The 26,603-nt window shown below is 36.5% G+C and overlaps 1 protein-coding gene across 2 annotated transcripts in view; it reads left to right on the top strand.

The window, feature by feature from the left end:
- The window catches only part of NAV3 (neuron navigator 3), a 350,852-nt gene that overhangs the window by 312,031 nt on the left and 12,218 nt on the right, over positions 1–26,603 (top strand). Inside the window, exons 25-35 of one of the 2 annotated variants that reach the window (XM_047066485.1) lie at positions 580–701; positions 1,694–1,714; positions 2,397–2,569; positions 2,864–2,929; positions 4,201–4,354; positions 5,562–5,736; positions 10,648–10,745; positions 13,743–13,838; positions 14,106–14,274; positions 15,518–15,753; positions 26,362–26,516. In XM_047066485.1, the coding sequence (XP_046922441.1) occupies positions 580–701; positions 1,694–1,714; positions 2,397–2,569; positions 2,864–2,929; positions 4,201–4,354; positions 5,562–5,736; positions 10,648–10,745; positions 13,743–13,838; positions 14,106–14,274; positions 15,518–15,753; positions 26,362–26,516 (1,465 nt within the window). The remainder of the gene's footprint in view (positions 1–579; positions 702–1,693; positions 1,715–2,396; positions 2,570–2,863; positions 2,930–4,200; positions 4,355–5,561; positions 5,737–10,647; positions 10,746–13,742; positions 13,839–14,105; positions 14,275–15,517; positions 15,754–26,361; positions 26,517–26,603) is intronic. The other variant, XM_047066486.1, reaches the window with a different exon arrangement.

Below are 26,603 nucleotides of genomic sequence, written 5' to 3' on the forward strand. Positions count from 1 at the left end.
TCTTCCCCCCACTGACTCTTTGACCTCGGTCAGGTTACTTCTTTGCACTTCAATTTCCTCATCTGTGAATTGAAGTGCTTAAATGACTTCCAAGGTTTGTTTTGGCTCTATCATGGTATGATTCTATGAAATGGAAAATTAATATACTTGGCTTCGGTAGCTGTATCCAAAGCACTAATATTAAAAAGACACAATTAATTCTCATGCAGTTATGAGTTTCCATTTACTCCATGGGAGTAATCATTTGGAATAAATCACTTGGAAGATCTGTTTGATCCAGGTATTCAGTGAAAATCAGTAGCATAGCATTTCATTTTTGGGTAAAGACTCGGAACTCATTAAACCACCAATGCTACAGACTTATATGAGATGTTCAATGAATCTTAATGAAGATAACGCATTTAATTAAAGCAAATAAGGTTGTATTTTATTACACTTAAAAACCAAAGCTGCCCTGAAACGATTTGCACAAAGCCGTGTTGACTTTTATTAGCAGACTTCCTCTCAGGAAGCCTAATGGTCTTATTTGTTCCCAGTGAAAGTGTATGAGCTAATGTGATATTGTCTATCTGTTGCTAGATCTCCGTATCAGAAGACAACATTCCTCTGAAAGTGTTTCTAGTATCAACAGTGCCACAAGCCATTCCAGCATTGGTAGTGGTAATGATGCTGACTCCAAGAAAAAGAAAAAGAAAAACTGGGTAAGTAAGCCATGGTCATTTCATCTCATTCAGAAGCATATTATTGCACAATGAGTCAGGTTTTTGTTTTTGTTTTTTCCTTATGAGATTTAGAAATCTGTAGCGGTTTACAACGACTGTCATTCAGGTAACTGGCCCCTTGAATGCCGGACTCGTCACCAAAATTAGGGTGGCATGGTGCTGAAGTCAGGACCAGGCTTGGGTTTGAATCCCCACTCTGCCACTTACTACTGGGACCGTAGGCAGGCTCCTTCACCCTTTGAGGGGGCCTACATTTTTCCCATCTGTAACAATAGGATCATCAACACTGACTTTATAGAGTTGTTGTAAGGAAAAATAAGATAACGTCTGTTAGTAAATGACAGGGCAGGGATTTATCGTGGAGGAGAGAAAGAAGGAGAGATGGTGGGAGTGGTGGCGGTGGTGGTGGTGGTGGTGGTGATGGTACTGATGGTGGGGCTGGGGGAAGAGGAGAAGAAATAGATTGTAAAAGTAGGGACAGAAGAAACCTTGACGGTCTTCGCACCTCTCACTTCAACAGGGCTTATAGTGTAAATAAAGCTTCGCCTCAAGAGAAATGAACTACATGAGTGTCTGCTTTCTATCTTTTTTTTACCAAGAGAATATAGCAGAAACAGAGAAATGCTTCAACAGAGCACTGCCTTACATTTGCTAGAGATTTAATTTATGATAGCACAAAGCATTTGCTAAAAAAACAGAGAAGATGCTATCACAGCAAAATGTTTAAAAACCACGAAGTAAAGGGTTTCTTTGAATGCCATGAAACAAAGGTCGATTTTTGAAACAAGTACAACTCTTGATGAAATCCAAAACGTTAAACCATCAGAGGATTTTACTGGAGTGCCTACTATAAATAATGAAAGAAATATTTTTTTTGTTTAAAAAAATGTTTATACAGGTAATATTTTAAAATACTGATCAGCCTTCCTTCCCTTGATTTGTAATTCCACACTCTTTCATGTTTCTGCAAGGTGAACTCTAGAGGAAGTGAGGTGAATATAAACCGTGGACAATTTGGCATGCATCTATAAAAAATACCCTACCTTGGCATGAATGCTATTCATTTTGGCAGTAGGCTTTTTATACCTTTTAAAAACAGATTACCTTGTATGTCTTTTCTTTGTGTCTTTTCATTTTAATCTCAAATTTTCAAGAGAAGAGGTAAAACCACTTTCTGAATAGCGCTGTAGGGGATACCAATTCTGGTTTTGAATAGTACGGGAATTGAAAAATTTGAATAGAAAATCACAATTAATGAAGTGTTAGGTGAATTTGATTTCATTTTGCTTTTTAAGTTTATACTGTCAGCAGGACATGACTTGATTGTAGCGCTAAAGTGGCCATTTAAAACAAATTGCCTTGAAGAGAGAAGCATTGGGAGTGGAGATCCCTTCAAGGTACTTAGTTTTAAATGAGTGCTCTGACAGCCATGCCCTTGACCTTGCACTATTTGAAAAGCCTTCCGTGTTTGCGCTGCGCTGGATTAATATAAGAATAAGACAAACCACAAAACATGGTATTTTTTTCTAGAGATACCGTGCTGCAACTCTTAATCCTCTGCTTGTACATACTGACCCCAGGCAGTGGCTAGGATAGCATCTGCAAACTAACGCCCCAAAGCAAAATTTGCCAAGTGCAAATAGACAAGAAAGGTAATTTCTGTCCTCTTTGCAGCTGCGAAGCTCATTCAAACAAGCCTTTGGGAAGAAAAAGTCCACCAAGCCTCCTTCCTCACATTCGGACATTGAAGAGCTTACAGACTCATCCCTTCCAGCATCCCCTAAATTGCCCCATAATGCAGGTGACTGTGGGTCCGCGTCCATGAAGCCCTCACAATCCGCCTCAGCGTAAGTCACTCCGTCGGCAGGATGCTGAAGTATTTTTCAAAAGCAACTTCGGGCCAAGCCCATGTTTGTGTTCTAAATGCAGTCCGGTTGTACTTTCACAGCGGCAACACCATCTGTGCCGATCGTTTTCAGATCTTCCTTAGAACTATGGACAGCATTTGTTTCTCCTTTGCTTTTCACATATTAGAACTGGCATGTTTTTGAAATTCATTCTCCACTTTTATGAGTCATTTGTTCTCACTTCTTTTCACTTGCGTTTGTCCGTGTATCTGTCTCACTGTGCATTCAATGCAGGTCACCCCTTGTCTGGCCACCAAAGAAACGGCAAAATGGCCCTGTGATCTACAAGCATAGATCCCGGTAAAATGGCGTGTGATGCATGAAATTTGCAAAGACCCAGATTCTAACCTAAGCAGCGTCTGCTTTTGCTCTTTCTAAAACCACTCACATGCATTTCAATGATAAAAACCTCTGGCTTTCTCTTTTTGAAGTCAAAGCTGTTTTCCTAAAACCAAGCTGTAATCCATTTGTCTTTAATTCCACGAGATAATCTAGCATAGCATTTTTATCGTTGCTCACTGTTTGTTGTTACAAGAATGAATGAAACCTTTGGATGTAGAACATGTACTCGGATGTGGTGATTCCTTGTTTTAGATACTATTTCAATCAAATTTTCTTGACTGTGACTAGCAGAGAACTCTCACGTAGCACAGAGCCACTAGTAGGACCATTTAAGACATTTGTAGATCCTAGATAATTCCATCACGTGTATAGGAAGGAGGAACATAACACTATCATTTTGGTAAGCAACAAACAAAGCAAAAATGTAGTCCTCACATTTTAAATGGAAGAGATACCAGTTAATATAAAACAAGTTCTTTCACCATATTTCCTGCAAAACTGCCCACAAGACAACAATAACAAAATAATAAGGAAATAATGTATATGACTTTTAGGTAGCCCTCGACTAGCCTGCTTGCATGGGTTGAAACCTGTGATTTAGCTTCATTAGTCCCATCTCCTAAATCAGCTGAGCCTACCAGGAGGGTTGTATAACCCTCCTCCATGAGTTAAATATCCAAAACTAATCTCTCTGATTTATTTTCTACAATATCTATATTGGATTTTCATGGTAACTTGAAGACATTGTTGTGGCAAATAATGTTATTCTTCGGTGGTTTACAAAAAAAAAAAAAAAAGAAAAATAAATCAATGTTTTAAGAATATCATAACTGCTTTAAAAAAAGAATGTTTCATAAGCTGCAAATAGAGATTTAAGTCCCTTGAACAATGGTAGAATGAAATGGTGTCATACTATGACTCCACAGCCCCATGAATATGAGCAACAAGGGAATTTTGAAGATTACTTGGTATTCAGTAATAATGGATTGTTTTTAAAGTTCAGAAAATAGGAAGAAAGGATTAAAGGAAAAAGCTACTGTTTTCAGTTTTGAACCTGTGAATGTGTTGCCGTTTGTAAAACTCTTTCTCCTTCTCTTTAGGTGTTGCTGGTAGCAAATAACTTCTGTAGCTGCTGGATAATATTGCAGCTCAGCCTTAAAAGAAGCACTGCTTTTCCGAATCCTCCGGCTTTCCCCTACCGCTGATTTTGTGTTTGTTTCCTTCTTCAGGATCTGTGAATGCACCGAGGCTGAGGCAGAGATAATTCTGCAGCTGAAGAGCGAGCTCAGAGAAAAGGAATTAAAATTAACAGATATCCGACTGGAGGCCCTCAGCTCTGCTCATCACCTTGACCAGATCCGAGAAGCCATGAACCGGATGCAGGTCAGTGCTGAAACACCTTCAAGGAACAAAGAGGAGAGATTTAAAATATTGTTTATTTTCCACTCTTGGTTATTATAAAAACAAATCTCACTTTTAAACCCACTGTGGAAACACAGTCTGTTTATTCAGTCTTTGCACCTCATTTCTTAATACTGAATGGAGCATTTTGTCAAATCCAAGGCTGGAATGAGAAGTACAGACTGGCCAGTTGCACTCAAGGGCCATTCAAGACACGTGTACTAGTGATTGGATTCACTTGAGGGCCGAGTTTTTAAAGGAACTACTACAACCCTTGTGTCTACACTTTTCCACGATTTGCCTTTGTGTTGGTTTTTTTTTTCCGTTCTTTTGACATCTGACTTTCAATTACTTTTACCTATTTTCTATTGGGAAAAAAACATAATGAGGAAACTACAGAAATTTAACACAAGCCTTCTAAATATGCAAAGTAACAGTGGTGTGGAAGGCCATCTGTAAAAGTAAAGCTTTTGTATTTTGGGGAAGCATCTGAAGGCTAATTTCAGAACCAGGCTGGGCTCAGACTAAGTTTTCATTTTATTATTGTAAACCGGTAATCACTCCGTACCACAGTTGACTGAAATAAGAAAAACTCACTGCTGAGCAGATTTATCTGCTACCATATGTATTCATCAAAAGGTTTTTGTTGTTTTTATGAGCTTAGTGCTCCATTTTGAAGGAACAACAACTTTTCAGATGTTGGCTGGAATTCTGCAGTAATGTTAAGTCACCTTATTGATACTGTTTCTGTTTTGCTCTGGTTGTCGACTCTACGTGAGTTCAGACTATTACAAATGACGTTATTTACCTGTGAGATTTAACAATGCATTTAAAATGAGAAATTTTGCAAACTCTTCAAATATATGACTCTTGATTCAAATGGGACCAAGTCCTAGAAGACCCCTCAAATATATGATACATTCAAAAAGTACTTATATAAATTCTAAGGGTTAGTGTGTCTATATTCGTGAATACATGAATCTATGTATGTAAGAAACAGAGACTAGGTTAATAATTTACCTTCTTTGGAAGAAAATCCTGTTTTCATAATCTATATTTGTTTACTTAACATATCACCGCATGCTTTATTTAATAAACAAAATAATTACCTCTGATGAAAGAGTTGGTGCCATTTTCTCACACAAACTGGCCGGATTTTGTTTTCCTGTATTTTCTGTCTTCACAACAGAATGAAATTGAAATACTGAAGGCCGAAAATGACCGCCTGAAGGCAGAAACTGGTCACGCAGCTAAGCCTGCTCGTCCACCGTCAGAGTCCTCAAGTAGTTCGTCCTCCTCATCTTCACGCCAGTCACTAGGACTTTCTCTGAACAACCTGAATATCACAGAGTCTGTTACCTCAGGTAATTTTGTGCACACACCTGCCTGAATGAAATCATGCCTATGATTTCATGAGGGGAGAGGGGGCTGGCATTGGAGAATCGTGCCCACCGCTGTTCTTAAACTCACTCTCCTAAACATGTTAGCACTCTGAATTCTCAGAAATAGTCCTATTCTTCTCCTAAAAATGTATTCTACTCTGTTATACTTTTAAAAGAATATGATGGGCGCCTGGGTGGCGCAGTCGGTTAAGCATCCGACTTCAGCCAGGTCACGATCTCGCGGTCCGTGAGTTCGAGCCCCGCGTCGGGCTCTGGGCTGATGGCTCGGAGCCTGGAGCCTGTTTCCGATTCTGTGTCTCCCTCTCTCTCTGCCCCTCGCCCATTCATGCTCTGTCTCTCTCTGTCCCAAAAATAAATAAACGTTGAAAAAAAAAATTAAAAAAAAAAATAAAAGAATATGCTCTGTGAAAGAGTGACAGACGTAAGACATAATGGTTTCCATATCATTTTAAAAAATTACTTGTGCTTGAGAAATACTTCCTTGGTGATTACAAACACAATAAAGAAATGATATTCTCAGTGGTGATCGTTAGTATTTATGAATATAATGCTAATAATCCCACACAGTCGTACAGTATTTTAAGTGTACAAAGCCCATTTACGAGTGCATCAGGACCTATTCCTAAATTTGACCAGATGATTGTGCATGACGTTACCTGGACAGAACATAATGCTAGTACATCACAGTTCTATTAAGTTTTCAACAAATGTAAAGAATTCACTGGATTCTGTTATTGTGTGCAGCGGTACTAATGATGGAACCAGGGTACAGTTTTACTTCATTGCAAATAGAATCATATGACATAATGTTGTCTCCGTATCTGATGAACTATCAGTTATAAAGTATAGAGCAGTGAATCATTTTATGTACATAAGATTTAGTTTAGGAAAGAGTTACATGAAGATCTGTGGTAATTGCAAAGCATAGCCACCAGATGACGCTTGGAAACCAATGATATGCATGTTCCTGGGTAACTTTGGATTCCATTATACAACTATATAGTTCTTCCCGGCTTGCCTTAAATTACACTAAAATAGAGATGAAGAAAAGAAACAGAGATACAGCATGCTGATATTGATGAAAATTTGTAATAAGTCATACCTCTTCTAAAAAGTCAGAATGTTAACAATTCTGTTACATCTGCTGTTCATAATGTAAAATGAAGGGCTTAAATATATAACTTGCTTTCTTCTTAGAAGAGGCAAGTGGCAACTAAAAGACAAGTAGGAACTCCCTGAAATTCAGGAAAACACTGTATATAACATTTGGCAGGTATTGGGGGAGGGAAATGAATTCTGAGACTAAGCATCAAGTAAAACCAATATTAGTAGCCAAGAAGAAACAGAGAGAAGTCATAATTAAACGAACTTAAAAATCATTCAGCGGAATCAAACTATGGGACTATGGTCGTAACTTGAATGTGTAAATTGTCTGTAAGGTGTCATTATCCACACTCTTCAAAAGATGCCAACAAAGAAAAAAAAAATAAAAACTTAAATGTATAGATTCTGGTGGCCCTGAGCAAAATCCTATATGTTGTCCGTGATGAGCCTAACAGAGAAGTCAAAGTAGGGTCCACAGCCAAAGGCAGTCAGTGTCTGTGTCCTCGCTGGACTCCTTAAGGAAAGACGAGCAAGGGCTGGTACCTTACACGATGGCTTAATGGCAGGATTTCACTGCTTGTTATGTGATATTGTTTTATCTCATGGAAATACAGTAAAGTTTAAAGGAGGCACAGTTAGTACTAAAGATAGTTTAGAAACAGAAGCCATCTAAAAATGAAACTAAAAATTCATGTCTAGGAAAAACTAAAACTCATAAAGATAAATATAAAATATAATAAAATTTATAATCTCTGTATTCATCAGCCTGAAATTACTGATGTCCGTGAATCAGAATTTGGGGCGAATGTTTTGAGGGGGTTTCAAAGATGTACTTTTTAAGTATACATTTTATCTTTAGTTCTATATTATTTTATTTCCTTAATCATTTTTCATTAGTGATAATTGTATCTGAATTTAAAAAAAAACATTAAATCACATGACTAGGATACTGTTTTCATTGTCCTCACTCTTGTTTAGTGGATTCAGAATTAGAAATCAAAAATGCCTTTATGCTGTGGCTTTTTAACAAAAAAAAAAAATTTCTAGGCTTCATGATTAATTTTTTTTAAAAAAGGAGAGAAGTAGGCAGGAGAGTGGATAATTGACAAACTTTCATTTCCTGAAATATAACTACACATTCCATACATCTAGTAAAGACATAAATTTGAAAATACTTCATTTTTTTTTGTCATAACTTCATTGGATTGTAACCAAAATGGCAGATCTTTTTATTCTTCCTTAAAATATTGACAGAGAACCATAACTTATTTTCCATTAAGGAAACCCCACAGAGAACCCTTACCTCAAATTTGCTGGTTTTCATTTTTTTCTTGGAGTTGTCTCTTCAGGTGATCATCCTATCGATATGGTGAGGACAGGAGGGGACACGGAGTGAGTCAGGATGTACTCCTCCCACTGTGCGGAGAAGGGATTACAGTAAACACCTGCACAAAGTGAATAGTGGTTACAACAGCTGGCGGTATTAAACACTGGGGAGACAGTGTTGTAAAAGCATTATCTCTTATGGTCTCAGTAACCCTATGAAGTAAGGGCTGTTTGAGCCCCATTTTACAGATGACGAAACCAACACTTAGGAAAGAAACTATAATGATTTGTTCGAGATCATGCAACTAGTAAGATATAGAGTTAATATTTGAACCCAGGTCTGGATGAATCCAGCATCTGACCTTTTAACTCCCATACTCTTTTCCTTTAAGTAGCCGTATGAGAAGCCAAGGACAGTCATTCATTCATTTACTGGTTGACATGTACGTCACTGCCTTCAGGAAGAATTTCACAGTTCTGGCAGTTTTTAAGAGTGAGCATAAAGTGAAATGAGAAACATGCTCCAAGACAAACTTGGGCAGAGAAGTAGATCAGAAATCAGGTTAAATACCTTGATGTGGAGTACTAGGCCACTCATGATCTGGCCCTTAGCTACCTCCACATCATTCCATACTAGTCCCCCCAACCCCTTGATCTCCACCCTCCTACCACCCAAACCCTTGAACACACATAGCTCTTTCATCGAGGGTTTTGCATTTGTTCTTGTTTTCTGGACCTCTTTTCCTTGGTCTTTACTTGCATAGCACTTCTCAGCCACCTGGTCTTATAGAACCTCCCCATGGAAGCCTTCCAGGATGCCCTATCTGTGTAGAGCAGCCTCCCTTCAGTTACTCTATTTCACTGCCTCATGCCTTTATTTCTGGCACTTAACACATGCCAAAAGAGCAAGAAATTCATTTTCCTTCTCACCTTTTCACCTGAATGGGTATTCCTTCCCAATACCCAGCACAGTTCCTGGTATCTTTTAGGCTTAAGAAGTATTTTTGAATATTTATGAACATTTAGAACTAATTGAGCAAAGTACTAAAGAGATAGATAATTTGGTCATGGGATACCAGAAATTTACATGCATGCAGCCAACATAAGCCACTCTAAACTTCTAAGAAAAAGAGCAAGAAGATTAAATGACACTTAAAAAAGGGTTTTATTTTTGACTGAGATAAGCAAAAAAGTAAGAGATTGTGAGGATGTTGATCTGGCAAAAGAATTGAATTTCCAGTAGGGAGATTGTCTTTCATATTTTAAAAATTTTTGGCAAAAATATCCATTTTCCTCAAAATCTGTGGATTTTTTTATTGTTATGATCTTAAGGCATTTTTTTTACTCTTTGTGAAATGACATATTCTTAATTATTAAGATAATAGAACCATTCTATTTTCAAAAACTATTTGATTAAATTATTGTTTCTCTGCGAGTACATTCACAGCCCTCCTCTCTATAAATTTAGTCACAGTAATTGACTCCCCTTGTCACCAGGCTCATGTGCTCTTTAGCACGTAACTGAGTTCCTTTTTGCACAAAGCACTATCTTCATATTAAACATGGCTCTATAATAACATTATCCTCAAAGCCATATTAAATGTGGCTCTATAATAACATATATGTGGGATAGTTGACGTTAATAATTATCCAAATTGGATGTTAATCTCATATGGTATAGTTTGAAAATTAATCTTCAATTATATTTAAAGGCTGGTGCTTGCAGGTTAGCTAGCTTTATCAGGCTTCTGTAAGTCTTAGCTGATTACTAGAAATACTGTTTTGGTTTTAAAACCATAAGCATAAACGGTACAGGAGAGTGATAATTAATATACTTCTATAGGGAAGTATAATGCTGTGGTTGAAATTCAGTAACAGTACCTAATAATTATAGATATAAGGTAAGCAGTAATATAGCTGGATATATGCCAAATGCTTGGCAATAATTTTAGTTGACACCCAATCTCAGCACCTTAGCTTTCATAAATTACATGGGTATTGAGCTTGGATATTTTAGGTTGGATGGAAAAACCAAATGGCTTTTCAGTGTGTCACAGTTGCAATGATGGTAACTGAATATTACCCAGGTATTACTCAGACGTGTGTGCAATAGGAAAAGAAACCCTTCATTTCCCCATCTGAGGGCAATGGCCCAGCATGTGAGTGAAGATCTTTGGAAGCAGAAATAAATTCTTAGACTGAACCTTCAGCCCAACCACAGTAATTCATCTTCTTGAAAGCTGAGATTTTTCAAACCAGTTTGGCTAGAATGGGAAGCAAAAAGGCCATATATTCCTACTGATAGATATAACACTGTGAGGGAGAAAACAATGATAGTAAACAATTCCAAGCCAATATGACTCTATTGTGTGTGTGTGTGTGTGTGTGTGTGTGTGTGCGCGCGCGCGCACGTGTTTACTTACTTCTTTGAAAATTTGGTAGATATTTTGCTCGACGATGCTGGTGATACAACTGGACACAAAGATGGCCGCAGTGTGAAAATTATAGTCTCCATAAGCAAGGGCTACGGCCGAGCAAAGGTATGTTTTTAATCTTAAATTCTAAATATTCCTAAAGGATGAACATGACCATGAATCAAATGTATCTTATATTGGATATTTGTCCTGGTAAATATGCTATCAGCAGTGTGTATCTTGTCATTCACTTAATATGTCATAAAAGCATGAAAGTTAGGGACTCGAAAGAAATTACATCATTATATAGGTAGAAATATGTCTCAATATCTCATGTTCATTCACTGATGACAATAGTGGTTGTCAACCACTCTCATTTCTATAGCTTCAGAAAAGAATCATTATTTTCTTTGACATAAACATCTTGTCTAACATTCTTTTGGTATCATCTGTAAAATACAGGGGATATTTATGATGTGTAGTAACACGTTACCAGGGTTGTCAATATAGTTTTTGTACAAAGAAGAGACTATATGCTAGATGAATATTCTAGACACTAGAAAGATATATTTACTGAACTTAGTATGAAAATTCTATTGATGCTACCTATGTGTCATTTATAAGCAAAGTCTTAGAAGATAAGGCAAATATTTTAATTTTTCTGGAATCAATTATTGCTATCAAATTGACAATGTCCTTGTGACTCAAGTCTTTTTTGAAAACTATAAATGTTATTTCAAGTTGAGTTTGTAGTCGAGTGGCCAAGAATACAAATCTGCAAGTATCTGAATTTGTTCCCATCAAACAGAAAAACAGAAAAGTCCTTTGGAATTTTAAAATAGTTGAAATATTGAAGTTTAAAAAGTAAGATAGCACTTGTGAATTTTTACACTGAGAAATATTCCAAGAATTCCAATGCCATAAACTTTCTTCTTGAGCTGTAGATTTTTGCTTGATTTTCCCAAGTGGGTCTTCATGTGAAAGATTCTAATAGTCTCAGTGAAGCTTAAGCTATCTCTAATTTGAAAGCAGCTACTTACAAAGCATTGTATGAACACATTTGTTTTGACTGGGTTATAATACTACTAGAAAGCAAGTTTTCTATTTTAACATAATTCTAAAAGGCAATGTTTTTGAACATTGAAAGGAATTGTTTTAGTCTTCTTGGGCTGCCATAACAAAATACCATAGACTGGCTGTATTACAGATCAAAAATTTATTTTCACACCATGGTAAAGTCCAAGACCAAGGGGCTAGCTAATTTGGTTTCTAGTGAGGACTCTTTCATTGCGTTGCAGATAGCCATCTCTCAATATGTCTTCACATGTCTTTTCCTCAGTGTGTGTACTTGGGGAGAGGGAAAGTTGGGTGTCTCCCTCTCCCCACCCCCCGCCACTTATGAGGTCACTAATGCCATCATGAGAGCGCCATTCTACTGACTTAACCTGATTACCTCCTAACGGCTTCATTTCCAAATATCACACAGGATTGTGTCTTTAACATGTGGATTTGGGAAAGACACAAACACTCAGTCCATAAGAGTAGTAAAAAAAAAAAAAAATCACAATGGTTTGTTGTGAATTTCTTAACCTTTTCTGAAAAAGGTATTGACTTCTAACTTGGATTATATCTAAATAGTGGTAATAATCATTTACCCTTATAGAGGCAAATGTTATAGATGAAGAAATCAAGGCCTCTTGATGAGATGGCTAGGTGACTTACCTAAAGTCACATTTCTTAAGTGAGGTGGTAGATATTGTGCATTGTAGAATCCTTATCTTCTAATATCTGATTCAGTTGTTATTCTACCACCTCTTGAGGATAATACAGTCAGTGACTAGAACCAAGATTGTAACATAGCAACTAGCTAATTATATCTACTGGAGTCATGATCACTATTTTATGTAACCATTTCCAGTCATCATAAAAGAGGCTCCACTCAGACTATAAATCTCAAATTGCTTATTTGTCCAATATATGTAAAAAGTCGTCAAAATCCCATCCCACAAAAAAAGATAATAGGGGCGCCTGGGTGGCTCAGTCAATTGAGTGTCCGATTTAGGCTCAGGTCATGATCTCACCGTCTGTGAGTTCGAGCCCCACGTCGGGCTCTGTGCTGACAGCTCAGAGTCTGGAGCCTGCTTCGGATTCTGTGTCTCCCTCTCTCTCTGCCCCTCCCCTGCTCGTGTTCTGTCTCTCTCTCTGTCAAAAATAAATACACATTAAAAATTTTTTTTCGAAAGAAGATACTAAATTTGGGACCATTCTTTGCTCGATAAAATGGCTCCTGTAGGATCCCTGACATGTTCTTGTAGTAAATTTTTTGATAAATTCAAAGTGGAAACTGTTTTGTAAATATGTGAAGGCCATGCTACTGTGGATAACTTAGTTTTAAAAGCTGGATTTGATATCATCTAAATCAATACATGAAAACAACCTGAATTTTAGACTTAACAAAGATCAGGCCACAAAATTAGTAGGAGGAAGTTGTAGGTCTTATATGAAATAGTTCTCTTGCCTCTCGATCACCATTTCCCTTCTACCAAGCTGCATCTACTCAAGAATGCACCCACTGCATTAAAGCAAAAGACTATTTTCCCTATTACCAAACAGGTCATGAATTAGTTTTCCATACCACTTTATCTCATCTCTTTCTTTCTTGTTTTTGTTACTATTGATGTTACTTTGTTTGTTTGTTTAGTTAGTTTGTTGGGATGTGTTTTATTTTATATAATATACCATGCAGGTCTGTTACAATAAGACCTATAGGCTTAATAAACATTTTAGTCCTGGGGCGCCTGGGTGGCGCAGTCGGTTAGGCGTCCGACTTCAGCCAGGTCACGATCTCGCGGTCCGTGAGTTCGAGCCCCGCGTCAGGCTCTGGGCTGATGGCTGGGAGCCTGGAGCCTGTTTCCAATTCTGTGTCTCCCTCTCTCTCTGCCCCTCCCCCGTTCATGCTCTGTCTCTCTCTGTCCCAAAAATAAATAAACGTTGAAAAAAAAATTAAAAAAAAAATAATAAACATTTTAGTCCTTAGTAGTAGTACATTAATATGTTTTAGTAGGAAATGTAGTAATAAGACATATGACTGGGTTTTATTCGGTTCTTTTTGTTCTTATTTAGGATCAGAAGTCTCAGGCCTATTTGATAGGATCCATTGGTGTTAGTGGAAAAACCAAGTGGGATGTCTTAGATGGTGTAATCAGACGTCTCTTTAAGGTAAGTTGTACAAAATTTCCTGATACTAAGTTTCACATCTGTTTTATTTTACATGCTTTCCTTAGCTTTAATAACGTGGACTTTGCTTTTCCTACCTCCCTTTCAAATAGTAAGGAAAGCTTTCTCGTTGTGCTGTGTGATATTAATAATTCTTATTGCCTATTTCAAAAATCTTGACAGCTAGCTTCATATCCCCAGGAGTTTTGTATTTGTAGTAGATGAGTTGAATCTCTGTTTTGACTTCCTTTTTTGTGTGTATCATTTTAGGAATATGTGTTCCGAATTGATACATCCACTAGCCTTGGTCTGAGCTCGGACTGCATTGCTAGCTACTGTATAGGAGATTTAATTAGATCCCATAGCCTAGAAGTGCCTGAACTGCTGCCTTGTGGATATCTTGTTGGAGATAATAATGTCATTACTGTGAACCTGAAAGGTAAAAAGAAAAATGAAAAGAAAAACACAACTGTATCTTTTAGCCAACATTTCTTTCTCCTTTCTTTCTTTCTTTCTTTCTTTCTTTGTTTCTTTCTTTCTTTCTTCCTCTTTGGTTGCAATTTCACTTCAAGGTTTCATTACTTGAAAGCTCTCTTAACCACATCAATGGGTTTAATATGAAACGAGACATACTTATTCTTAAAACACTAAAATCTTACTAAAACACTAAAACCCTACTAAAAACACCAAAATTGAAGTAAATGAAATTCTTTGAGTTCTGGGATGTGAAATTTTGAAGATTCTCTAAGACTGAAGAAGAGGAATGTGATGAGGGAATTTCAAATTTCTAGGTTTTCTCCAGTACCATCTTTCATTTAGGGAGGGTTCAAAGAATTCGTTGCATATCCCAAAGTAATATATTCATCACTGTATCTTTGATTTTAAAATCTGTGTGTGTACCCAATAAATACCCACTGGGGATAGAGAATAGATGTTAAGAATCGGGGATGAGAAATTCTGTTTGCTTTGGATGATGTGATTAATTATAGGCAAATGGAATATCTAAAGTATACTTGTCTCCATAATTCCTTGCTCATATATGTTAAAGAGCCAGAGCACATCTACATAAACTGGATTAATAGAGGAATTTGCCAATATTTGATTTTGTGATTAAGGTGCTTGGGTTAGTAAAAGGAGATACTGTTGCTCTGCTTCTTAATTCCTTGCCAAATATCACAATTTCTATTCTTCAAAAGCTTAAGTGGTTGTACAGCTAGGATTTGTAATGAGAGATAGGAGAAAACAAAGAGAAGGGGAAAATAGAAAGAAAAGGGAAGAATGTACACATATGCTTTAATATTTACACTTATTCTTAACAAAACTGTCACCTTCAAAGGCAAGGAAAATATTATGATAGAAATGATAGTAATTCTTCCATTTCTGTCTGGAAACCTACTTGGGAAACATGAAGTAGACAATAGAGCTAAGCCTGAACCAAAGGAAACAGCTAACTTTCTTTGGGATGTTCACTCTGCCTTATTACTCATGTGTTCGTTTGTTTGTTTATTGGGGGGGGGGGGGGGCTAAAACGGCAGCACATGGTTGTGAGATAGAAATATCAAGGAAAGAATTTTACAAGGCCTGCATCCCTGAAACTAATAACTCTGTTGTCAGCACTGTATTTTAAATCCCAGCTTATGTAGAACAATAAGGCATGCTATTCCCTTTGTTTCTTCCTTCAGGGGTAGAAGAAAACAGTTTGGACAGTTTTGTTTTTGATACACTGATTCCTAAACCAATTACCCAAAGGTACTTTAACTTGTTGATGGAGCATCACAGAATTATACTCTCGGGACCTAGTGGTACTGGAAAGACCTATTTAGCAAACAAACTTGCTGAATATGTAATAACCAAATCTGGAAGGAAAAAAACAGAGGATGCAATTGCCATTTTTAATGTGGACCACAAGTCAAGTAAGGTAAGTCACAAACTCCTAAGAGAACTGTCATTGCTTACTTATGGATTTAAGTGTCTTAAGCAATTAAGCTATAAGATTGTGTGAGACCCATTACCCAATTTGAACATGGAGACATATCTATCTGACTAAAACTGAAATCTGATGGATGACGTAACCCTGTTTCATGAATCTGAGCAAGACTGATATTCAGTAGCATTCACTTATCAGGCAACTTCACAAGCATTGGGAATATACAGAAGAAAATGACGGTCTCTATTGTCCGATTTCTCTTAGCCATCCATTTAAGAGGTGTTGGAGTAGAAAGAGATCCATGCAGAGTTCTATAGAAGCAAGAGGGAAGAATAACTCTTCTGTAAGAATTAGAGCTTTATAAAAAGTTAACTTGACCTGGATCTTAACAAATAGGTGGGAATAAACTGGGGTATTATAACAAAGGGGATATGCGTATGATTAGAATAGTCTAAGCAGAAATTCTGGGAACAGCAATTTGCTTACATTATATTTCTATTAGAATTTCTGCTTAGGAACCTTAGGAAATTGAACGATATTTCATGTTGCCATCAACTAAGTTCTAATGTACCATAATAATCAGCTTGAACACTCTCAGCTATTAAATAGGCATGAGGAAGCTATAAAACCTAGCCAGTAATTTCATATATTATGAATAGAATAAGGAATCCTAAACAGAAAATTGTTAATGTTTAACATATTCCTGACATTATAATATTTTTGCCTGTAATAATTAATTACTTCCTCAATCAATTTAACCTAAGCATCTCTTAGGAAACTGTATCTGTTATAAGCAATAACTTGATGGAATCCACATGATATTGGGTCATGTTATTTTTCCAAAGATAACCTGGTTAGATGATCCAAACTGACCCAGTCTCTCAGAAGCTTCAGCCCTACAAATTTTCAGAAATAAACACACGAAAGCAACCCAAACCCACTGGATTCTTGAAATAAACCAGACGTATAGCTTAGTAAACAAAACATTCTTAATGGTATGAATAGCTATATACTAACAAACTGGACAACCTAAGAGAAATGGAAAAGCTTTTAGAAACATACAACTTGCTACAACTGAACCAGGAAGAAATGGCAAATCTGAATAGACCAATTACTAGTAAAGGGATTGAATCAATCATCAAAAATCTCCCAAAGAAGAAAAGCTCAGGACCAGATGACTTCACATGTGAATTTTATCAATCATTTAAAGAACACCAATACAAACTCTGCTGAAAATCTGAAGATGAGGGAACATTCCAGAACTCATTCTATGAGGCCAGCATTATCCTGACACCACTAGAAAAGAAAACTACAGGCAATATCCCTGATGAATATAAACGTAAAAATTCTCAATAAAAATACTGGCAAATCAGGGGCGCCTGGGTGGCTCATTCAGCTGAGCGTCCAGCTCTTGGTTTCAGCTCAGGTCATGATCTCACAATTTATGAGTTCGAGCCTCCTGTCGGCTTGGAATTATCTTTCTCTCCCTCTCTCTCTGCCTCTCCCCTTTTTTCTCTCTCTCACAAAATAAATAAATAAACTTAAAAAAATACTAGCAAATCAAATTCAGTAGCACCTTAAAAGGATTATTCACCATGATCCAATGGGGTTTACACCTAGGATACAAAGATAGTTCAGCATATAGAAATTAATTAATGTGATGTGTCACATTCATAGAATGAAAGAGAACAGGTCATATGATCATCTCAATAGATGCAAAGAAAGCATATGACAAAGTCCAACATCCATTCATGATAAAAACTTATAACAAATTAGGCATCAAAGAAAAACATCTTAACACAATAAAGGCCATACAGACAAGCCAGTGGTTAACCTCATACTCAGTGGTAAAATTTGAAAGCTTTTCCTTTAAGATCAAGACCAAGACAAAGATGCCCACCCTCATCACTTCTATTTCACATAGTACGAGATATCCTAGCTAGAACAATTAGGCAAAAAAAGAAGGGGAAGAATAAAAGGTGTCAGAATTGGAAAGGAAGAAGTAAAATCATCTCTATGTGCAGGTGACATTTTATATATAGAAAATCCTAAAGACACACAAAAAAAAACTGTTAGATCTAATCAATGAATTTAGTGGTTGCAAGATATAAAATTAACACACAGAAATCAGTTATGTTTCTATATGCTAACAATGGATTTTCGGAAAAAGAAATAAAGAAGTTGATCTCATTTATATTAGCATCAAAAACAATAAAATACTTAGAAATAACTTTAAGGAGATAAAATATCTCTGCTCTGAGAACTACAATGCATTGATGAAAGAAATTGAAGAAGACACAAATAAATGGATAGGTATCTCATGTTCATGGATTAGAAGAATCAGTATTATTAAGGTATTAATAGTAGCATAAGCCATTATAGATTCAATGTAATCTCTATCAAGATTCGAATGCATTTTTTATAGAAGTCAAAAAAAAAAAAACCCACTCATAAAAGGTATATGGAACCACAGAAGACTCTGAATAGCCAAAGAAATCCTGAGAAAGAAAAACAAAGCAGGAGCCATCACACTTCCTAATTTCATCTCTACTCTATAGTCATTAAAACAGTATGGAACTGGCACAGCAACAGACATGTAGAATTGACAGACACAATGAAACAGAATCAAAAGCCTGAAAATAAATCCAAGCATATACCATTATCTAATGCTGGATAAGGGAACCAAGAATGCTCAATGGAGAAAAGACAGTTTCTGCAGTAAATGCTGCTGGGATAACTAGATATTCACATGCAAAAGAATGAAACTGGGCACATATTTACATTACTCACAAAATTAACTTGCAGTGCATTAAAGATATAAAAGTAAGACCTGAAACCATGAAACTCCTGGAAGAAAACAGAAATAAAGCTCCTTAACATGGATCTTGATAATGATTTTTTGGTTAAGACACCTAAAGTACAAGCAACGAAATAAAAAAATAAACAAGTGGCATTATATCAAGCTCAAAACGTCTATACAGCAAAAGAAAGTGAAAAGGCAACCTACAGAATGGGAGAAAATGTTTACAAACCATCTATATCTGATAAGGGCTTAATATCCAAAATATGGAAAAAACTCATACAACTCAATAGCAACAAAACATTTGACCCAATTAAAAAGAGGACAAGGGACCTGAATGGATATTCTCCATAAAAGATATACAAAAGGCCAACAGGTACATGAAAAGATGCCCAATATCACTAACTGCTAGGGAAATGAAAATTAAAACCACAAAAAGGTATCACCTCATGCCTGTTAGAATGGACATCATCAGAAAGACAAGACGTGATAAATACTAGTGTGGAAGTAGAGAAAAGGGAACCCTTGTACACTCCTGGTGGGATTGTTAATTGGTATAGTCACTATGGAAAATAGTACAGAGGATCCTCAAAAAGTTAAAAATACTGCCATCTGAGCCAGCAGCTCCACTTCTGGGAATATATGCAAAGGAAATGAAAACACCAACTCAGAAACTTATCTGCACCTTCCCATGTCCATAGCAGCATTATTTACAATAGCCAAGACATGAAAACAACTCAAGTGTCCATGGAAGGATAGATGGATTTAAAAAATGGTATATTTGATGGAATTCTAATAATATAATGGAATATTATTCATCCATAAAAAAATGAAGAAATCCTACCATTTGCTACAACATAGATGGACCCTGAAGTCACTATGCTAAGTGAACTAAGTCAGAGAAAGACAAATATGTATGATCTCACTTATATGTGGAATCTCAAAACAAAACAAAAAAATTACCTGAGGTAGAGTATGGAGAGATGGAAATTGTAGGAAAATGGTTAAAAGGTACAAACTTCCACTTACAGGGTAAATAAATACTAGTGTTGTTATATACAACATGATGACCATGGCTAACCCTGCTGTATGATATATAGGAGAGTTGTTAAGGGAGTAAATTCTAAGAATTCTCATCACAAGAAAAATTTTGTTCTTTTTTTCTTTTCTTTTTATCAGATCTATCTGAGAAGGTGGATGTTAGCTGAACCTGTTGTAATCATTTTACAATATGTATAAACCAAAACATCATGCTATTCATCTTAAACTTATACAGTGATGTATGTTAATTCTTTCTCAACAAAAATGTTCTTAACGAAGTAGTTTTTTAAGTCCCTGTCACTGACCACCTGTGGAATATACAGCAGATTGTTGAATTTCCTTTGCCATGGTTTTCCCAACTGTAATATGGTCATGGCAAAAGCTAAGTGTCTGTGTGTCTGTGTGTGTGAGAGAGAAAGGGAGAGAAAGAGGGGAGCAAGGAGAGAGTGGAGGGGAGGGAGAGAGAGGGGGTAAGGGAGAAAAGGATTGAGAGAGCAGGGGAGGGACAAAAGGAAGAAGAGAGAGAGAAATAACACTACAGGTAGCAAACACAATCAGTATAAGGGTTGCCTGCAGTTATTAATTATATAATTAATGTAAATAGCTTTCAATAAATATTTCTTTCACAAGTACAGACCCATACAGACACCAGCCCCCAAACACACGCATAGACCTTTGTTGAAAATTATCTTGTATGTACTTTTCACAGAGAACAGTGATGTACATAAAACATGCTGGGATCTCTTAAAGTTAAATAAATGTTATAGCACATGAATTCTGAATATTTCCTTGGAACTCAGCACCATTCGAATTGTGGTTGAACCACCCATTTTCATTTCAACTAAGGAGAGACATGTAATCTGCGCCAGAATATTTGGCCCTTCTCTCAGCAGAAGTAGGAAGAGCTCAGTTGTTTGTTTGCTCCAGTCTACGTTTTTAATGCTTCCTGTGAATCTTGGGTCTCCTCAGAACTTTACTTAAAAAGCATTTACCACCAGTATTTTTCTTTTCAGCCAGAATGATGAAAGGATTATGTCCCTTAGCCATCTTCAGTGTGTTCTTTGGATTTCCCCCAACGTTGTTGTGATAGAACTCTTGAGAGTTTCTTTATGAAAGGCAAACAAACAAACAAATAGTTGTAAAAGGAGAAGAACAGAGTTATTACAACTTCTTTTGATAAAATTGCGGATCACTTAAAATCAAGTTTTTAATCAACTGGAGTGATTTGGGCTTCATTAGGATGTAGTTTAACATGGCATAATATAGTCAGTTAATTTATACTAATAAAATGTATGCTTCTAAAATTACTTACACTTAATTTGCACTTATAAAATTTGCCTCACACCCAAACCCACTATTATATATAGGTTCTTTTTATTTCAGGTAAAAAAAAAGGCTTAGTGTTTGGGGATGTTCTTAATAATATTATATAAATCTTTAAAAAAAAATTTGACCAAATATTACCAACACTCTTGTTTTCTTCTTGTTCTGAATAAAATCACTTGTGTCATTAATGGGTCAGTTTAATGTTTCTCATTACAATATAATGAAAAATCATTGCCGAGAGCATTGGAACAGAATGAATGATGCTAGGAAACAATAATAGGAAAAACCCGTGGACAAATCAGGTGGCATTTGGCACCAAGAAAGCACAAAATACAACTAACAAATGTTTATTGTTTCTTTCTGTTTGTAAGATATGAATGAGCTGTGGGCAGCGCTGGATACAATTCTTGCTAGAGAATTTAGCCAATTCTTGCCAAGTTACCAGAGAATCCACAGTGGTTTTTGTTTGCTTTGCTTTGCTTTTTTGTGAGGTGGGGGTGGTGGGAAGGCTATAAAGGACTAGGGATGACTAGCTGAGACTGAGGGACAGCTGCTAGCAGTGTGGAGTTACTAAAGTAACGTGTGAATGAGGCATGAAATAATAGACCCCATCTCTGAAAAATGAAGCCGTGTAATGGCTGACGTGCATTATGCTTTGCTGCAGATAACACGGAAGAGACAAAGCCAAAAGGCACTTGCGGATTTAAAAAAATCGAACAATTAAACCATCAAATGGAAAAAATCTTTTCATGTGTTCGGTACCTCTGCATCTTACATTCTGTCCTCTTCCCATTGTCCCACCCCTCCCTCAAACTGCCAGCTGGAATATTTTGATCGAGAGCGGTACACATAAACAATTACACTTTGTGACATTTGATATAGCGGGCCCAAAAGGCTAGAGATGGATTTAGTAAATAATATGTGGCCAGCTGAGAACACTTGGAATGTTAGGTAGGAAAAGATCAGAAAACTGGACTTGGCAGATTCATTTTTGATGTGTCTAGAGTCAAAACCAGAGAAAGCAATGATCAACAGTTTTTATATAACTGCAGGTTTCCATGTGTATTTTCAAAGTATGAGATTCATCTCATTATCAGTGTCCATCTGGTAGATATACCTGTTTTCCTTTGCTTAATTAGATCTTGGACATGAAACTTTTAATGCTAATGCATCAATACTTCAATCTAACATTTAAACCCAGTTAAGCTACAGTGGGGATCATAAAGTGATTTCAAAGGGGTCTGAGAAAAACTCTTTTAAGTTATATGACAAAATTATTTGTGTATGCGTATTTCCACTCGCAACTGGTCTACAGCTTTCATTAGGTACCCAAAGAGGTCTACTACCTTTCTCAAGATGAGAGAATTATAATAGAATCCAATGGCCCTTCTTTTCCAAAATCACTCAGTGATGTCTTAATTACCAAGTTCATTGCCCTTGGCATCTTTTCTCTCTCTCTGGTTTTTGCTGATGTATAGCAAATTGCTATAGGTAATCTTCCCTTTCTAGAAATCCCTCTAATTTTCATGATTTATAATTCTCTCCGGGTTTTCTTCTTTCCCTCTAGTAAGCTCTTTAAAAGTCTCATTCACTGACTGTTTTCCTTCACCTACCAGTAAATGAAAATATACCCCAACATTCTATTCTCTCCCACTTCTGTTTTCCCCTGGATGACTCTCCTGGTTTCAACTTGTGTTGACTCCAATTGGACACTGTTAGCCATGCCGACTCTTCCAAATAGTAGGCCTTTCTCTTAGCTTACACATATGTTTCTATCAGCATACAAGGTGCACATATTTAGAAAACCCAGTTTCAGCTCTGAAAAATATTAAATCCATCTTTTTCCATCCATCTCCAGTACCACCACCCTCCCACCCAAATTAACACTATCACTTGGATGACTGCAATTGTCTTCTAATTGCTTGATTCAGAAGTTCTATTAAATTTTCCTTTTCTCTGGGTGCCTGGGTGGCGCAGTCGGTTAAGCGTCCGACTTCAGCCAGGTCACGATCTCGCGGTTCGTGAGTTCGAGCCCCGCGTCAGGCTCTGGGCTGATGGCTCGGAGCCTGGAGCCTGTTTCCGATTCTGTGTCTCCCTCTCTCTCTGCCCCTCCCCCGTTCATGCTCTGTCTCTCTCTGTCCCAAAAATAAATAAACGTTGAAAAAAAAATTAAAAAAAAATTTTCCTTTTCTCTTTATGCATTTATCCCTTCACCTCATGGAAAACAGAATATTTTTCCACTGTTGAAGTCTGACTGCATTAAAATCCTGCAATGTTTTTCCACTGCTTTCCATACTAGATCAAAAATCTTCCCACACTTCTACTATCCCTACTGAATCCCATAGTGTCTCTTGGCTTCAACAATTTTGTTATTCTCTTTGACTGGTTTCTCTTCCTCCTTTATACTATACTTAACCATACTTTGAAATCATGATCCTGGCTACATTGCTCAGAACCCCAGACAAACATTCAATGTTTCTTTGTTGCCGACGGGAAAAGTCCGGTAACCTTTCAAATCATTCAGGGTTGCAAACTCTTCTTTCCAATTTACTTACCATTATTCATATACGCAAAACATATTCTACTAGTTCTTTCCTGCTTGGATAGTACGTGTGTGTGCGCGCGCGTGCTTCAGCCTTTGATTATTCTTCTCCCTCTAATTGGAAAGCTCTTCTTCCATTTTTAAGTATCAAAACATTACCTAATATTAAAAATAAAAGGTTAATATCAAATAATACTACTACCAGGAAGTCTTTCCTAGCAGTACAAGTAAGGTTTACATGCTCTGAACAAAATCTTATGTGTATGCTTTTTTGATATATTTTTACTGTGAATTTGTTTTGTTTTGTTTTGTTTTTATACACACACATGTGTAACCCTCTATTCTAGGCAATAGGCTCTTGAATGTTTTTCCCATTTCTAATTAATCATCATCTCCTTCATATTTGTGTTTCCTTTGATAAATAAACTGCCCTTTCCCTACTGAAAAGAACATGTCAATGGTTCTCATTTGTTTATATAGTAAGATCCAAATTTTTCTGCACGGACTCAAAGTTTTTCTATTTTCTTTTTTATTGCAACCATCAGTACCATGTACCATTTCTCTTGCAACAACAGAACACTTATTTCCCCAAGCACATCATATGCTCATACCGTCCAGCTTTCACTCCTTATTATTTGGACTTCAATAATTTGTCCCCATGTACCCTGTTGTTTCCTGAACAACAAGCCTGGATCAGGTGCCTCTCTTAAATGTCCCTGTAGTGTTTTGTGCATTTCATTAACCACACTGTGTTTTTGACTTACTTGTTGACCTGCCTTTCTGCTTATCAACTCTGAATTCCTGGAATGCAGAGATTATCTTGGAATCCTTAGTGCCAGAGTACCTGGAACATAATAGGTGCTTGCTAAAGCTATTTTGAAAGGATAGATTAGCTACATACTTTTCATTTGGAAGCCCATTCATTGTTCAAAATTCATCTCGAATTCTACCTTGCTCTGGAGTCCACCAGGATCCCCCAGTTGGAATTAATCCTTTTTCCTTCTACAGGCCACATCCCTCTTTTAACCTTTCTCATGGGATGTTTTACATTTCATTTTGTGAATTTATTAGTTGTGGCTGTTCCTACCACTCTCCCAAGTTCCAGCATACCTCTTCTGGAAGGTTTTCCTTGATACCCACTACCTAGGCAAAATCTCCTCCCCTGACCTCTCACAGCTCCTAATACACTAGTACCTTGTTTTCAAATGATTTATCATATTTAAATTTTAGTACCTAACGTGACATTCTTAAAGCCTACGAGGGAAGACTTTTTTAACCTCTATGCTCAAAAAAGCACTTGATTCAGTTCATAATTCATGTTAAACTAACTTGAGCAGTGATTCATTATTTTTGTATACCCCAGGGGTTTGTCTAGGACTAAGAACGTAATAGAGAGGCAGTCAATATTTTATAAATCAATGAATGACTTAATATAGTTAGATTGTTGATATAAATTCCATTTTTGTCTTTTAAGGTAAATGAAATTCTCCGGGCCATTCATTAGTTTGAACATTTTTTTTCTGTATCTCTGATTTAGGCAATATTTATTCAATGTGATTGGCTCAATATAAGATTAATAGTGGATTAGTTTTCCTAACAAATTTTATATTTAAACTTAAATGAATATATTACTAAATGCCTCAGAATCCTGGCCATTGCTTTTATCCTTTTCTCCTTTCTTTCCAAGTTTATTTTTATTTATTTTCAGAGAAATGGAGAGCAAGTGGGGGAGGGACAGAGAGAGAGGGAGACAGAATCCCAAGCAGGTTCCACACCGTCAGCACAAAGCCCAATCCGGGCCTTCAACTTACAAACCATAAGATCAAGACCTGACCCAAAATCAAGAGTTGGACACTTAACTGACTCAGCCCCCCCGGGTGCCCTTATCCTTTTCTGCTTTTAGTTCTGAAAATGGTATTACAGACAGAGAGAGGTGGCATCTAAGGTGAGGAGTTCAGGTATTTACTGGCAGGCAAAAATTGGAATCATGGAATTGTTTTTTAACCCTGAGCAAGATTTACAAATTGAAAATGTCATTGTAAATATGCAAATATTATGGAAATGCTCTTACTGATTAGGATAATTCTAAGAAAACTAATTATGTTCCTGGTCTACCCATCTGTGAGAGCAGTCAAACAGTAAACCGGTTATCATATTTAGATTAAAAGCTATCAGAAAGGAATAATACCTGTTAAAAAACTCAAGAAGTTCAAGAAATGCTGATGTCAAGTGACCCAGTGAAATATAAAAATTTTTGTCTTTGTTTAAAATCACGGAAGTTTCATGCAGATTATAGATAAGGAAATAACCACACTTTTGGCTACGTCCTGGGGCGGTGCTTTCATGCATCCTATCAAAATAAATTGGAATTAAAATAGTTGAAGTATTAGCACAAACTTAGCTGTGCCATTTTGGATTTATTCTAGCTTTAAAATTACAAGGTTTGTTTAAATCCACTTTTATCATTTTAATACCAAAAGCAAGAATGGTATTTGTCTTGATGTTTGTGGTTTATTGTAAGAGCTCATATCCAGAATTCTCTCTCTCTCTCCTTCACTCTTATTTGTTTGTTTGTTTGTTTGTTTGTTTTGCTCTTTCTGAAGGGGAGACAACAACTGGAAAACATGCTTTTGTGTTTACAGTTTTATATTTGCTGCAGGCGTTGTGTATTGGCTTTTCTCTTTGCTCGTTTCTTTATAAAATATATCCTTTCAGCATCATATGTTTTTTTGTTTTGTAGAATAAAGTTTTATGTCACTGGAATGACCTATGGGTTTTTAAAAGATACTGGATGGAAGACAAAGTGTGCTCTTCCTAAACGATGGATGAATTGCTTACCACTGATATAAATTTATCATTGATATTTGTTTTCTTTTTTTTTTTTTTCAAGGAGTTGCAACAGTATCTAGCTAACCTGGCTGAACAGTGCAGTGCTGATAATAATGGTGTAGAACTCCCTGTTGTAATAATTCTTGATAATCTTCATCATGTGGGCTCTTTGAGTGATATCTTCAATGGTTTTCTCAACTGTAAATACAACAAATGGTATGCTTATGAAAGGTTTAAATGATGAAATGATAATAAAATTTGCTTTCTTATGCCTTTAAACCTTTTAAAACCCATGGTTTTCAG

The sequence above is a fragment of the Lynx rufus genome, unplaced genomic scaffold (genome assembly GCF_022079265.1).
Source record: "Lynx rufus isolate CCGP_SWC_20201006 ecotype Redwood Valley unplaced genomic scaffold, mLynRuf1.p SCAF_7, whole genome shotgun sequence".
Lineage (NCBI taxonomy): Eukaryota > Metazoa > Chordata > Mammalia > Carnivora > Felidae > Lynx > Lynx rufus.